At 39.3% G+C, this 16095-nt stretch overlaps 1 protein-coding gene across 3 annotated transcripts in view; it reads right to left on the bottom strand.

The window, feature by feature from the left end:
* Positions 1-15033, bottom strand: part of GMCL1 (germ cell-less 1, spermatogenesis associated) — a 32414-nt gene extending 17381 nt beyond the window's left edge. The window contains exons 1-9 of one of the 3 annotated variants that reach the window (XM_039525038.1): positions 14740-15033; positions 13844-13967; positions 8762-8858; positions 7582-7679; positions 6937-7049; positions 6049-6114; positions 4685-4769; positions 2625-2715; positions 1916-2056 (exon numbers count right to left, since the gene is read on the bottom strand). In XM_039525038.1, the coding sequence (XP_039380972.1) occupies positions 1916-2056; positions 2625-2715; positions 4685-4769; positions 6049-6114; positions 6937-7049; positions 7582-7679; positions 8762-8858; positions 13844-13967; positions 14740-14927 (1003 nt within the window). In that variant the 5' untranslated portion in view covers positions 14928-15033. Of the gene's footprint in view, positions 1-1915; positions 2057-2624; positions 2716-4684; positions 4770-6048; positions 6115-6936; positions 7050-7581; positions 7680-8761; positions 8859-9601; positions 9641-10768; positions 10844-13843; positions 13968-14739 lie in introns of those variants that run through there. The other 2 variants (XM_039525040.1, XM_039525039.1) reach the window with 2 other exon arrangements.
* Between the last annotated feature and the right edge of the window lie 1062 nt (positions 15034-16095).

Consider the following 16095-nt stretch of genomic DNA (forward strand, 5'->3'; position numbering starts at 1 on the left):
TCAAAGATTAGGAGATGACTGAAAAAGCTGACACCACTAACAAGGTAAAAGGGATAGGGCAACACAGTTAGTACCAAAAAAGTAGAGCCAAGTTCATTGCTTCAACCTGACGCAGTGCAGGAGATGAAGTCAAGGAAAGGATTAAAAAAGGAGCAAGTTACTTGGTCAAATCAATTGGCTAGATGATGCTGGAAACTTCATTTTTCCATGCAGTGGATGGGGCTGAGCATGGATGTTAGTGAGATTACAGTAATCAGGATGGGACACAAGGACATGAAAGAGCATTTTAGTTGTAGGGATAGAAAAAACATTAGATCCTGAAGATGTTTTGGAGGAAGACATAGCAGGATTTGGACATGGCTTGAACACTTGGGTGACGAGGAGGCAGGAATGAAAGGTGACACTTAGAATATAGGGCTAGTGACAAGAGGGATGAAGGTCATGTCATAAGGGAGAGGATGGAGAGTGTAAAGAGGGTTTAAGAGGAAAGATAAAAAAGCTAAAACTGAACTACTTAAGTCTAACTTTTCAGTAACATCCAGGAGGAGATGTCAGAGAGGCTGAGATGCAGAATTGGGTGGGCAGGGATGAATAAGGGTTGGACAGATGGATATGTGTATCACCACAGACATCGTAAATGAAGCTGTGAAAGTACAGGATGTCACTCAAAGAAAGTAAGAAACAAAAAGAAGAGATTCAAGGACAGAGCAACATGCAACCCCACAGACAAAGGAGGCCATGCCAAAGGAGACATGAAAGGGACAGACATGAGGTAGCATGTGAACCAGAAAGGACAGTATCATTAAAAACCTAGGGTGGATAAGATTTGAGAAGATTTAGACACTGTCATATTCTCAGATGTCAGTGAAGATAAAGTAGAGACCCTGAGATCATCAGAAAGCTTTGTGAAAACAGTTTAAGTGGTGTAAAGGTGGTGGAAACCAGATCCAAGAGGATCCAATACAGAGCTGGAGAAGAGGAAATCAAGGCAACTTTTGTAACAGGCACGCTCAATTAACTTAGCAGTGAAAGAAAGAGTGAAGTGGAACTGAAGTTAGAGAGCCAAGTGCTCCACCTACTGGAAGATTTGAATGCCTGGTGGCAGCGCATTTTCAGTTTAGGCCCCCAACTTTGAGAATTAATATTTCTGTTCATCTGGCAGTGCCCAAATTTGTTAAGCTTCAGAGCAAGGAGCAAAGACCATTTGCTTACTCAGGATTGTGCCAACAGAGTGAGGATGGAGTCTATTTATAATGCAATTTATGGTAACATTTTAATTCTTGGTTCAACCTGATTTTCTTTCATCAACATTGATTATTCTCTCTTAATATTCACACGTGCACCCCAAATCAAAAGAGGTTGGGCACATTTTACACACTGGAAAATGCAAACAGAATAACTGAACAACAGACTGCCAACGGCCTTGCTGAGGACAACACAAGAGCTTTCTTTTCTCCAAACTTTATCTATCGGTAAAGTAACAGATGCCTTCTGAGATGCTAGAGACTAAAGTGACAAGCTGTTGCAACTCCTTCAGTTTCAAACACTAATCTACATACAAACCCCACTTATTACATCACTAACTTTCAATTTAATGCTTTAGCCAATTCTCTTTCGAGGAAATAGATGACTCTCATGAAATATATTACAATCAATATTTACATTCTATTACCTGTTCCATTATCAATATTTACATTATTCCAATAACTCAAACATACAAGGCAGTTTTACAGCTCTGCTGACCATGCTGACATAACTGACAGCCCAATTAATATTTTAGAAAAGTATGTAAGTGAATAAAAAAACAAAAACAGATGGATGGGAACAAGGGTATAAGCCCAAAAGTTTCATTCACAATTTGTTCCAGCTACTAATCAGAAAATACACAAAATGTCCAATCAAAGTATTTCCTTACCTGAAGGTACTAGAGAATCTCGCTCAATAATGCTTGCTGATGCCAAATCACTGATGATGTATTGCAATCTCAAGTGTTTGAATACTGTCAAGAATGCTCTTCCTTGTTCAGATTCTAAGAATGCAATGTCATCCTCAAAATCTGCAATATTACACGAGACATACACCATTACAGGTTTCCTAGAACTTGCTCATTTTGATTGTCTTCTAAAATATACACACATTTAACAGAAGGTCTTAAGCTCTCCAAATAGAGAAAGGCCAATTACACTTTGCAAGCAAAATTACCAGTGTGAAACAGAATAGATTTCTCAATTCCAAGGAAGTTAACAACATTCAAATAATTGTAAAGGCAAAACTATTAGACCAAATTGTTTTTATCCACTGACATCCAAGAGAGTTTGGCCAGAATTTTCAGAAGATCAAACAAAGATTTCACTAGACAAATAATAACAAAAACAGTGTACCCTGAAATGATTTAGATTCAATGTGCATGGCCAAAACAGTTCAAGGGACGACTCTTTAACAGTATAATGAGAATAGGAGGTGACGTGAAGTAAATGAATGCATCTCTTTGGTATACATGGGGCAGTGTTTTTGGAGGGAGCTGACAGACAACTGCACTGTATTTGCTGCAGTATGTACCGAGCACCGAAGTTCTAAATCCAGCACCTTTTTCACAAACACTACAACCATACAAATAGGCTTACCTTTTCTACGCTTGGAAAACCAGGCATCAGCTTCAATTAAAAGTTGTTTTAGTGGTCCATTCCAAGAAGGCACTAGCTGAAGGAACATCCACTAAACAAAAACAAATTTTTATAAGCTTATTTTAGATTCATAAAATATGTAAACACCCAAGACTAACAAATTTAATGTTACAGCCACTATGAAGCTCCTGATAAAAGTAATTAATTCAACTTCTAATTATTATAAACTGATTTTGTAATCATCGTAACACTGGTCTAATTAAATATATTTATGATTAAAAGGGTATTTTCTAGGGCTGTCAAGCGATTGCAATTAATTGCACAATTAATTTTTTTATTGTTAAACAGAATACCACTTTCATATATTGATTTTGATTACAACACAGAATACAAAGTGTACAGTGCTCACTTTATATTTTTTTATTACAAATACTTACATTATAAAAAATGAGAGTATTTTTCAGTTCACCTAATACAAGTGCTGTCATGCAATCTCATTATACTGAAAGTTGAACTTACAAATGTAGAATTATATACAAAAAAAGACTGCATTAAAAAATAAAACAATGTAAAAAACTTTAAAGCCTACAAGTCCACTCAGTCTTATTTCTTGTTCAGCCAATCACTCTCACAAACAAATTTGTTTACATTTGAAGGAGATAATGCTGCCCACTTCTTGCTTAAAATATCACCTGAAAGTGAGAACAGGCATTCTGATGGCACTGTTGTAGCCGGCGTCACAAGATATTTATGTGCCAGATGCGCTCAAGATTCGTATGTCCCTTCATGCTTCAACCACCACTCCAGAGGACACGTGTCCATGCCGATGACGCATTCTGCTCGATAACGATCCAAAGCAGTGCGGACCGACGCAGGTTCATTGTCATCATTTGAGTCAGATGCCACCAGCAGAAGGTTTATTTTCTTTTTTAGTGGTTCAGGTTCTGTAGTGTTACTCTTAAGACTTCTGAAAGCATGCTCCCCACACCTCATTCCTCTCAGATTTTGGAAGGCATTTCAGATTTTTAAACCTTGGGTTGAGTGCTGTAGCTATTTTTAGAAATCTCTTTGCGTTTTGTCAAATCTGCTGTGAAAGTGTTCTTAAAAAGAAAAACATGTGCTGGGACATCATCCGAGACTGCTATACCATAAAATAGATGGTAGAAAATGGGTAAAAGCAGGAGACATACAATGCTCCCCCAAGGAATTCAGTCAGAAATGTAATTAACACTTTTTTTTTTTTTTAAATAAGTGTCATCGGCATGGAAGCATGTCCTCTGGAATGGTGGTCGAAGCATGAAGGGCATACGAATGTTTAGCACATCTGGCACGTAAATACCTTGAGATGCCAGCTACAAAAGTGCCATGCGAACGCCTGTTCTCACTTTCCGTAAATGCAAAAAAAACCTGTTTGTCTTAGCGACTGGCTGAAAAAGAAGTAGGACTGAGTGGACTCGTAGGCTCTAAAGTTTTACATTGTTTTGTTTTTCAGTGCAGTTATGTAGCCAATAAAATAAAAATCTATATTCCTAGATTACATTTTCACTGTAAAGAGATTGCACTATAGTACTTGTATGAGGGGAACTGAAAACTACTACATCTTTTATCATTTTTACAGTGCAAATATTTGTAATAAAAATAATAATATCAAGTGAGCACTGTTCACTTTGTCTTCTGTGTTGCAACTGAAATCAATATATTTGAAAATGTAGAAAAACATCAAAAAATATTTAATAAATTTCAATTGGTATTCTATTATTTAACAGTGCAATTTAAAACTGTGATTAATTTTTTTTGGTTAATCGCACAAGTTAACTGTGATCGACTGCCCTGTTATTTTCACAGTACAATTATCTGTAAACCGTTTAAAATTCTGTCTACACATATTTTAACACCAAAAAGTCAAAATAATATAATCATTTCAGAATTTGAATATTACTTTACACTACAATATTGAAGTTTCAAAAATTTTAAATAAACTGCGCTAAATTCATTCCTGGTGTAACTTCATTGGCTTGAATAATCTTACACCAAGGACAATCTGGGCCCTTTGCAAGTACCTTCTTGAGAGCAGTATACACATCCATCTCCACTTGCATGACAAATAGGTTAGAAGAGCTGATCAGCTGTTTCATGAGGTTTATGCTGGAAAAGAAAATACTATGAGACGATGTGTATAAAACTGTAAGTCAATCAAGTAATTAGTAATATCAAAGAAGAAAGAGTGAAGGAAGTTAATTCACTCTTGCCATAGCTAAGTGAAAGGTATTGCTTTGTTGGAAAATGGCCAACCAGCTGTTTTTCATTGGAAAATGCAGCTGTCAAAACTGAAACTTGTGAAAAGGGCTGCTTTTGACAAAACTTTAGCTGGGAAGCCTTTTCCAGCCTCGGATGGAATTTCTGGTTACAGAGAGAACACAGAATTACCATTAGCTCAGTGGTTAAGACACTCACCTGGGATACAGTAGTCCCTGCTCTGCCTGATTTGGATGAGGTGAGTTTCCCTAATTACCAGGCTATTGGCAAATCTGGAGTGGGTCTCTACAATCTCTCCTATTAAAACTGTTCCACTTTGAATAAATAACTAAATATTCATTGGGCCAAGGAGAGAGTGGACTAGAAGGGCATTAACCTGGCATATAGGAGACCCATGTTCAAATCCCTGCTTCAAATCAAGCTTAGTAGGGACTTGAATCTTGAAAAGTCCCTACTAAGATGAGTGCCCTAACCATTGTGCTGTCAGCTATTCTGGTGTGGATTTTTCTGCAAAAATTCTTTGGAAGGTTTCAGTTTTGACCCAGTGTGGAAAAGGAAAACAATTTAAGAGGAAAGGAGGTTCCTTCCCTATGACCACAGATAAGTGAAAGATAAAGGATTCAGTCTTAGTTCACCAGTATATACACAATATTCTGATTCAGAGCACAAGATCTTGGTAATATGAAAAGAAAAGTAAATATTTAGGTGGGAGTTGAAGAAGAAAGGAAGTGACTAGCCACTAGGCAGGCATTCAGAAAAAAGTACTCTCTCAGCCAAAAACTATAAATTATATTTTGAAGTTAATTTCAACCTTAACAATGGAGGGACTAAGGATCATCACTAACAACACTTGTCAAATACAAAAAAAGCTTACTTTTAAAAAATAATGAAAATAGATGCAATACCAACAGTGTTAAGTAAAAATCATGAATATCTAAAGACAAACTTGTCAAACATCATCTGAGAAAATTTTAAAGTTAAGTTATATAACACATACAAACAGCCAACCCTGGAAGTGTCCCATAACATTAAAAAAAAAGTATGGCCTAGTTCTTGTTGTAATGGTCATCAATATTCTAATATGCCACTTGCAACATGTTTTAGTCTACATATTTTGAGGTAACTATTTTAACCACTCAATTACCCAAGTTAAATTAAATCTGAATACCTGAGTTCTTTGAAGAGCTCAACACTCTGGTGAGTCATCAGGTTATTCAAAAGCCATTCAAGGCACCTAGATTAAAAGAAATCAGCTGATTATTCACAATTTTCAGATATCCCTGTTGGACTATTAAACAACTGATCAAACTCTAAAATAGATTTCATAACTTCTAGTTGATTTAAGAATGTCTGATCTGAATACAAAACTCCCTGGATCTAAAAACTCTGATACATCTTATTCTTTAATACTACTTTAATTTGAATGATCGTAAACTTTAGGAAGGGTTGAAGAAACGTTTAAGACATTTTCAAAGTATGAGGTTTACTTAGATAAGCATGACACTAACAGGAAACTTTTCAAAGGTTATCTTCTGTAATAGCAAAGGGAGGGTGGGCAGCCTGAATTGAAAAAGTGAAGTAAAGTAGCTCCATGTCACATAAGGGGTTGCGGGACCATTTGTTGTTGGGGAAGAGGGACCTGGATGGAGCACCCTGCTCACCGATTCTTCCAAGACCTTTGCTGTTCAGAACTTACATTTATTTCACGTTGAACATTCCAACAGCACCAATATCCAATGAAATTAGAACAGAACAGCCTGTTACATTAATATTACTCTCCTCCTACAAAGTTAACCTGTCTTCTTTTCAAATTTACAATTAATTCCTTACATCCTCTGTGCTACACTTTTTTAAAGGAAGCCCACTGTTTTCAAAATAGCAGAACAAGAGAACTAAAACAAGCATGATCCATGTTATGCACGTAAACTACAGGGGACCAACTCATATTTAATTCACTGGTCAAATTTATATTTTGAAAAATGTTCCATCTTTAAAAGAAAGTTTACATTTTAATTAACATATGAAAAATAGTCTGGAGAAAAAGGTTAATTCTTACTTTTTCTTCACAGAGTCTAATCCATAGGTCCCTGCTGAATTATAATAGCCACACACAGTTTTCACATTAATTGTTTCCTTCATAGTTTCGCCACATTGCTGTATTAAACCATCCTGTGAATAAATCCACAAACAAAGTTTTTTTTGTGTGTTTTTTTTAAAAGCATCGTTTTATTTTTTTTTGACATTACTGACAATTTAGTGAAGACCATTTATAAATACATTAAGTTTTCAAAGTCATGTGCCAGAACAACACGATCAAACTCTTCCAGAGTAAGGAAACTAATATAGCTACAAATATTTAACAGCAACATGCACAATGCTGTTATAACAGGTAATTTAATCCTATTTACATTCTCGAGTAAGCCTCAATAAGCAATTTTATATTTCAACTAAAAGTGAATCTTATCGTGTTTACATAAAACTGCTTCACTGATATATGTGCTAAATAAGTTATTAAGCAGCCCACTCTTTTTCCAATGATTGTTCTGAAAATGATTTGTATAATCTATTAGGAGAAAGAGTGAACATATTTAACTTTTGTTCATGAGTGTGCCTTTTAACTACACTCTGAATTTTTATTTTAATCTAAAACCGTAAGATGCTATACTATCTGAATATGTCCATTACTTTATATAAAACTTACCAGCTGCAACATGCAGGCTGCTGCTAGGAGGGCAACAACACGACTGGGCTTTATTAAAACATCATCTCTATAGAGTGAGCCAAATGCTACCTGCAGAGCTAAAAAAGCACAAATTGTCAAATCTATAGAAAAATAGCTATAATCTCACAGTTAGTAATTTAAAGTACCCAATGTTTAAATACTATGGATTCCTTTCGATTTATGCTGTTGCTAAAATTTTAAATTCTTTAATCCTGAAAAAAAGCTAAATTGGAAAAAGTTAAATCGAAAGAAAGTCAATGGACTGATCACAGAACATCATAACTACTGAAATATACCCCACGCCCACAAATGTGGTGATTATTTTCAACTGAGCCATTAGGAAATATTTATGTCAAATGTATCACTTCTATAAGCCCTGTAGCTCTAACTACACACACACAGTACCCAGGGGAGAGAATCCATATTTTGATTCACAAGAATTTGAGAACTTTCTAAACAGTTCCCTTCTGTTCACATTTTTTAAAAACAGACGTAATATCTGAACAGTACAATTACCGACTTTGCTGTTTAAACAACTGGTATTCATCATAACAGCTGATAAAACACTTACACTATCAAATAGTTCCAAGGAACCATAACACTGCAGAGGGTGATGCTTATGAATTATAATCCCACCATGCCATCACTGTAACACATCAGGATACCAATCTGGAATTACTGTGTGTGTGTGTCTCTCTCTCTCTCTCTCTCTGAAAGTCCAACAGAACACCTCTTCTTGTTCTTCTTTACTCCTGGCTGCTTGGAGGACAGGAAAGGATGCCAACAGCTCCAACACATATCCTCAAATCCGTCCCAAGTAGAGAACCATGAAGAGCACTCCTTTGACTGGCTGTCTTTACAAGACAACACAGAGAAAGAGGTGTTTCATTCAAACACTTGGGTCTCCACAAGAGCTGTACACAGTGTTCTGAACAGCTATATGTTGTTCAAATCACTGCTTTAGACTGAGCTACTTCAGTCAGTTTCTGGACCTTCACCACAGTTCCTGTCACAATCCAAGATTAAACTAAGCCATAAACAACTCATGTTTTCTCTTGAGGTAACTGCAGTTATTTACTGATTTGTCAGTTCTCATTTTCACTTATTTGAAAATAAACCCTCTTTTCAAACAGATGTCAGAGATTTAGTGCTTGCTTACCTTCTATATCAATATTCTGATCAGGAATCTCCAGTTCTATGATGTCCATGCTAGACTCCCTCCAAGAACCACTGAACATACTGGAAAAGTAGCCAGACTATTAAAAAAAAATACAAGGAATCATTTCATTCAAATAATGAAAACCTGTAGCCAAAATTGTTAATCATCTTTAGCTATAAAATCAAGTAAATTATAGGGTATGTAAGCTGAAATAATTGTGATGTATTTCCATGTCAAGAAGAACTACACCTCTACCTCGATATAACGCGACCCAAAATAACACGAATTCTGATATAATGCGGTAAAGCAGTGCTCGGGGGGGGGGGGGGGGGGGCAGGGCTGCGCACGCCAGCAGATCAAAGCAAGTTCGATATAACGCTGTTTCACCTATAACGCGGTAAGTTTTTTTGGCTCCCGAGGACAGCGTTATATCAAGGTAGAGGTGTAACAACATTTCTTCCAATTATGTGGAAATATTTACAAACATTGACCCATATTCCAATTCTATTTACAGAAGTAGAGACATTTGTTTTTCAAGTTATTTTTCCCCAATTAATTCAATTTTAAATAGGCAGAAAAGCTGTCAAAAGCTTTCCATTATAAATCATGATATCCACAGCATGTACTCATGTCCAAAATTTAAGTCCTTCTAGCTATTTGTAGACAAAAAATCCTGCAGGCATTGATTTTTTTTTAAGCCAATTAAAAAAGAATGCATGCAAGACATACAGATTATTTACAAGATTGTGGTCTCAGACTAAGGACACACATACATCTTAAAATTTGTGTGTAGGTAAATTCATACAAACACATACACGTACACCATTTATGTTAATATACCTTTTTTAACAAAGTGTAAGGCATATAAAACTAGAATTTGCTAGATTTCCATCCAAATGAAGTGGAAAATACTGCTTTACTAGGATTCATGATTTTCCATCTCAGCAGCAGGAGTGCCCATTATGAGATGCTATCACTCAGTGATGTTTACCTGAGAGATTAAAAAAATAAATCTATTTGTACAATAGCATATCTTCTGCACTGTTACCCAATATTTCCACTGATGGCAGCAAATTATAGTATATAGATCTAAAATCAAAAGTTTCTAAATCTGTATTTCCCCACTTCACGCTCTATTTATGAGCAAAAACATACACCACTGTTGCTTTGTAATCAAGAAACTGGATTGTTTGTTCCCTACTGGTGGAGAGCTTAGTACACTCATGAGCTATATCCAAATGTACTGGGCTAACTCCTAGATTTCATGGAGAATAGTGTGTTTTAACAAGCAGCGCCAAAAAACTTAATTTACATCTCTCATTCATATATATTGCATCTCTCATTCAGTACCTCAGTGCCATCTAGTGGGAAAAATTCTCAAACTAATGCACAAGCTAGGAGAGCTAAAGCTGACAGATTCTCATCAAGACACAGAAGCAATCTGTCCAATATGTAAAGATGGAGTGATAGCTTCACCAATAGCAAGATTACAGATATACTGTATAATATTAAGAAAACAGTTTAATCCTACTGATTTAGTTCCAATTAAAGGTGATAGTCCTGTACATGAACCAATTTCGAGATTCAACTCAACAAAATTTCCCCTTACATGATGTCTCTAAACTTAAGAGACACGGTCAATATGGTGCAAAATACACCACTTTCTCAAAAAAGTTTGGAATTTAACATGCACTGAATATTTTAAATTAAACATTAAATGCTTTGGCATTAAGCCACATCAAGATTTTAAAATAAATTTTACAACCTTTTACAAGATAATGACAAAGCTGTATTGGAAAAATAAAGACAGATTACGTGATTTGCCCAGCGTAGCACAGGAAGTCTTTGGCAGGGCCAAAACTAGAACACAAGTCTAACTCCCGTACTTTAACCACAAAACCATTCTTCCTTTCTAGAAAGTAAACAACAGAACCACAGGGAAAAATAAACTGTTCTGTCTAGGATTATTTTAGGAAGTACATGAAAAAGATTAAGTAAATTTTTCACCTCTGACTGGGAACTGCAGTGAGTTTATTCTTTCTGTTTTCATATATTTTATCCAAAAATATGTCTTCTATAGAACTGTTTACACCACAGCACACAGATATAAAGAAAAAGAACCTTAAATTAATATTTGTCCAAATTTATTTCAACCACTGAGGCACTACAGTGCCTCTGATTAAAGTCTGTCTGCTGATTTTGTGCAATAGTACCACAAAAAAATTGGTAGGGGGATTTTCAGATGTAGTGCATGAAATTACTTTTAATTCTTTGAAAGCTAACTAGATTTCAAGGTGACTCATTTTAATACTAATTAAAATGTTGCATATGACAACTTCAAACTAGAATTTTGTCTTTCACAGCTTTTGCCATGAAGCAGCCATGGTTTCTCCTATTGTTTCCCCATGGCAAAAAACTGTTCTTATCAGTGCAAATCACTACGTGTATGAATACTATCTCTTGATAGTACAATTCCCATTGAAGTGTACCTTATTTTCCTTAACTTCTCATGTCTCCATTGTTTACATCAGTGCTTCTCAACCAGAGGTACATGTACCCTGGAGGGTACACAGATGTCTTTCAGGGGGATACATCAACCCATTAGATAACCGCCTGGTTTTACAAGTTACATAAAATGCACTAGTGAAATCAGTACAAACTAAATTTTCATATGGACAATGACTTGTTTATATTGCTCGCTATACTATATACTGAAATATAAATACAATATGTATATTCCAATTTATTTATTTTACAATTATATGGTAAAAATGAGAAAGTCAGCATTTTTTCAGTAACAGTGTGCTGTGACACTTTTGTATATTTGTGTCTAATTTTGTAAGCTGAGGTGAAACTTGAGGATATGCAGGACAAATCAGACTCCTGAAAGGGGTACAGTAGTCTGGAAAGTTTGAGAGCCACTGGTTCACACTATGGGTCATGGATAGTTTCTGAATATGAAACTCAAAATTAAATCTGAAAACAAAATAATGGAAACAGCAGTAGCTTTTAATCAGAGCTGCTATAGATTTGGGTGTGTTTTTTGTTGTTTTAAATGCTCAACAGTCTCAATTTTAAATCTAAGAAACTGGAACAGAACATAATCATAGTTCACACCAACAGTGCATCATATGAAACGCATTCATCTGATTACATCAAACCCTATCCAGGACTCCATGTGGTCAAGATCTGTTTGGCAGAGATCTGGCTATTACCCTGTTATACAAATGTATCAGTCAACAACAGCTTGAAGTGTTGTCTTTTTTAGAAGCACAAGGGAAAAAGCATCAGGTATAACGGTGTCAACCCAACAGTAATCTCTGGGAGAATTATTTGATAAGTGGTGGTTCTAGAATGAAGCAATAGTGGGCTGGAGTTTGAATGCAACATGAGGCTCAATGGTACCTCAGTCCAGAGGTAGAAGTTGCTTTCAGTTCACTGAAGTCTGGGCTTCGAATTAAGTTGGAGATGGGTCTTTAGCACAAAAGAGATCTGCTCCTGTCAGCCAGAGGAATCCTACTCAGACTCACCACCTAGGTATTTGTCTGAGAACCAGGTTAGTTGCTGATGCACATGCACTGAAAGACAACTCCATTCTAAGTAAACTGGCATCCAAGTTCACTAGTGAGCTCTTTGGGACATGCACCTTATATTTACAATTAAGTCACTCTAAGAAATTCTGTGAATAAGAACTGTATCTTCTGTATTTATTACTTTTAAATATGTTTGTTTTATAAATACCAGGGGCTATGCAGTCTTGTAAAAAAATGTTGTTGTTTAAAAGCATGCTTTTAAACAACGGAGGAGGTGTGGAATAAGGTAGGGAGCCTGCCGCCACGCACACCCCAGCACCAGTGGGGGTCCCGGGCCATGCACCACCACTCACGCCCCCTTCCCTCCAGCACCCCCTTTCCCCCAGCACCTGGGCATTCCCCCCCCGCCAAGTTTTAGGTAGGGGTATTTAGTAAAAGTCATGGACTCATCAAGGGCTGTGCATTTTTGTTTACTGCCCGCAACCTTTACTAAAAACATAGCCTTACTCATAAATAAGGTACATTAAAAAGTTTGGCTGGTTTAGAGCAGTCGACCTGTTGCGCACATTATGCTCCTTCCTTGCTTGAGATCTTGAGAAGGAAAGCTTAAAAACCAACAATCTCAAAGCAGAAGGACCACTGGTGATAAGCATAACCTCTGGAGGGAGGGATAGCTCAGTGGTTTGAGCATTGGCCTGCTAAACCCAGGGTTGTGAATTCAATCCTTGAGGGGGCCACTTACGGTTCTGGGGCAAAAATCAGTACTTGGTCCTGCTAGTGAAGGCAGGGGGCTGGACTCGATTGACCTTTCAAGGTCCCTTCCAGTTCTAGGAGATTGGTATATCTCCTTTATTTTCTTTTCTACTTTAGAAACAGAAATCTACAGTATCAGCATCCTTTGCATAAGTAGATAGTGAATGTGAAAGCAGTTACTTCCTTCATCTTTTTGAAACCAGAAGTCTTTAGACTAGTACAGAAAGGAAAGAGAGACAAATTTTTGAAGTCCAGCATTCTTCACAAGCCCTGTAATTTGTAGCAAAGGCTTTCCTATATGCATTTCTCACACAGTGCTGTAAACAATGTACTACTGACTCTTTGTAAGTCCATCCAAGTTGAGGGATGGAAAAAGATGTTCACATTTTGCCTTTACTCATAATACTTAGTTTTATGCATGCAAGTTATTTATTATCACTGTAGAGGACTAGCCATTAATTGTTCTTTCTAGCTGAAAGAATTAGCAGGCATATTACAGTATTTCATTAATTATGTGCACACCTCCCATACAAGACTACAAATCTTTAAAAAGTTTACACAGGGATGAGAGAGCTGTATCAGTGATTGGGAACTGAGCGGTTGTCAAGAGCATCTGAAGCACAAGATAGGGTGCTTTATATTTTTGCATAGAAACAAACAAACAAAAATTAGAAACTGGAAAGGGGGGGTGGAAGGAAGGAAAAATGAAGAAAAAACAGATCTATACTTGAAATTTACAGAATATTGTTTATTTTACCAAAATGAGTTTCTACTGCAAAAAAGAAAAACCACCTACCTGACACAAATATATCTTGTGCAAGTTCCACTCCTCTCCCAGAGCACAGATCTTAATATCACTATTTTCACCATTCAAAAACAGAGTCTGATAAATATACTTGGATGTACTTTTTAGTTTTTTCCTGGATGAAAAAAAAACAACCCAAAGACATACACAAACTGTGGAATTCTGCCACAAAGAAAATGAAAATATTTGTCAAGCACTTGATTGTTTACAGCACCACCTCAGAAGTTGGCTAGCAAGATTTTCTTCTCTTCCCATAGTCATTAGATAGTTAGAGACCATTTCCCCTCATATGTTGCTGACAGAGCTCATGTGACTTATGTTTACTTCCTTTTTGTTTACTACAGCTAAGTAGTTATCAGGATGTTCCCAGAGCGAGTAGGAGAGCTAACAGAAGTCCCAAAGCCCTCACCTGCCCCTGCACTCAAACACATCCTGCCAATTTTCATGGGGCTAGAATCCCTTTTTCCAGAATTAGTTTTCTCTCTTCCCCCGCACCCCCCCACCCCTTCTATGTGACAAGCCTCCAGAGAGCAGAGGAAACTCAGACCTTCCTACATCCCCAAACCTTCTTGGCCTCTCCATCCAGCTCAGACACCCCCAACTTCCCACATTTCATCTCCACCAACCCTTCCACCCTCCCCAGTCACCCTCCAAATCCCTCCCTCCACCCCTACCCTTAGGGCCCGTAACTATACCTCCCTGACCCAAACCAGATCCACCCTGCTCCAGACACCCCCGCACCGCTACCCATAACGCCACCAAATCCCTCCACCCCGCCAGCCAAGACCCCCAGCCGAGACCTCCACAAACCTCCATCCACCAAGACCCCCGACCCCCGCCAGCCAGGATCCCCAACCCCACTAGCCAGGCCCCCCATCCCCCACTACCTGCGGGGGGTGTTGAGCAGCCGCTCCTCGCGCTCGCCGTCCCCGTCGCTGTCGCTCTCACCCGGGCCCTCGGACCCGCCCCGCTTCCTCTTCCCTCCGCGGCTGCCCCGGTCCCGGTCCCCGTCCGCCCCTTCCCCGCGAGGGGGCGCCACCCGCCGCCGCAGCACCCGGCTGCTCAGCGAGCCCATGGCGGCTGGGCCGCCGCCTCCTCATGGGGCCGCCCGGAGCGGAGCCCCCAGCAAAAGGGGGGGGGATTAGCGACGCCCAACCGCTTCCATTGTCACCGCCATAGAGGCCGAGGCCACGGCGCATGCGCTAGAAAAGTCGCCCTACGGCGCATGCACCTACGAAACTCCACTGGGGGAGGGGGGGGAAAGAGGAGGAATTAGCGCATGCGCACTGTGCTCTCTTGTGGGGATTAGCGCGAGCCTGGCTGTAGCAGTGGACTCGTGCTGCAAAGCTGCTCCCATTGACCGCAATGGCCCCTGCTTTGCAGCTACTGCAAAAGGCTTCCCCGCTCTCTTGCTGGCGCGCCTATGGATAAAGGCAGGGCCGGCTCCAGACCCCAGCGCGTCAAGAGCGTGCTTGGGGCGGCGTGCCGCAGGAGGGCGGCAGGCGGCTCTGGTGGACCTCCCGCAGGCATGCATGCGGAGGGTCTGCTGGTCCCGCGGCTTCGGTGGAGCATCCAGGCACGTCTGTGGGAGGTCCACCGGAGCCGCGGGACCGGCGACCGGGAGAGCGCCCCATGTCCCAAGAGGGGCGGTGCAATTCCTAGAGCCGCCCCTGGATAAAGGCTCTGCCCCGCACTGAGTGCAGCGTTTGTTTTTGAGCTGTCCCGTTGCAAGGCATTGCCTCTGCTGATTTGTGTGGGGTTGTTCCTGCTGTAAGAGGCCCCAGCCTTGGCTTCAGCTGGAGTTGCAATAACTAGCCCAGAGGGAGTCAGCCCACTGTGGAGGGTATTTATGGCATGTACTGAATCACCACGGATGTGCCTGCTCATATTTAAACCCACCCCCACCCCAGGGGAGGACCCAGGTGTCAAAAGAGTTCTGGGGGCAAGAAATAATAATACAGGGATGGGCATGAGGTTGTAGGATCAAAAAAAGAGAACCTGAGGTGAGTACCGAGTAGAGAACCCTGAACAGCACCTACTGCTCCATGAAGGGGTCTGTGGAGCAAGTGAACCCAGAGGAACTGTGCCTGGAGGTGTGACTTAAGGGAGAATCAGAAATAGGCCCCAAAGTTGCAGAGCACCTTCCCATCCAGCATCCTCCTTCTGGTATGTAGATGGCCACTTTAGCCAGTGCCAACCAAGAGGAGGTTGATGAGGCGGTGTCAGCTCACCGAGGTTGCAAG

The sequence above is a fragment of the Mauremys reevesii genome, linkage group 2, assembly GCF_016161935.1.
Source record: "Mauremys reevesii isolate NIE-2019 linkage group 2, ASM1616193v1, whole genome shotgun sequence".
NCBI lineage: Eukaryota > Metazoa > Chordata > Testudines > Geoemydidae > Mauremys > Mauremys reevesii.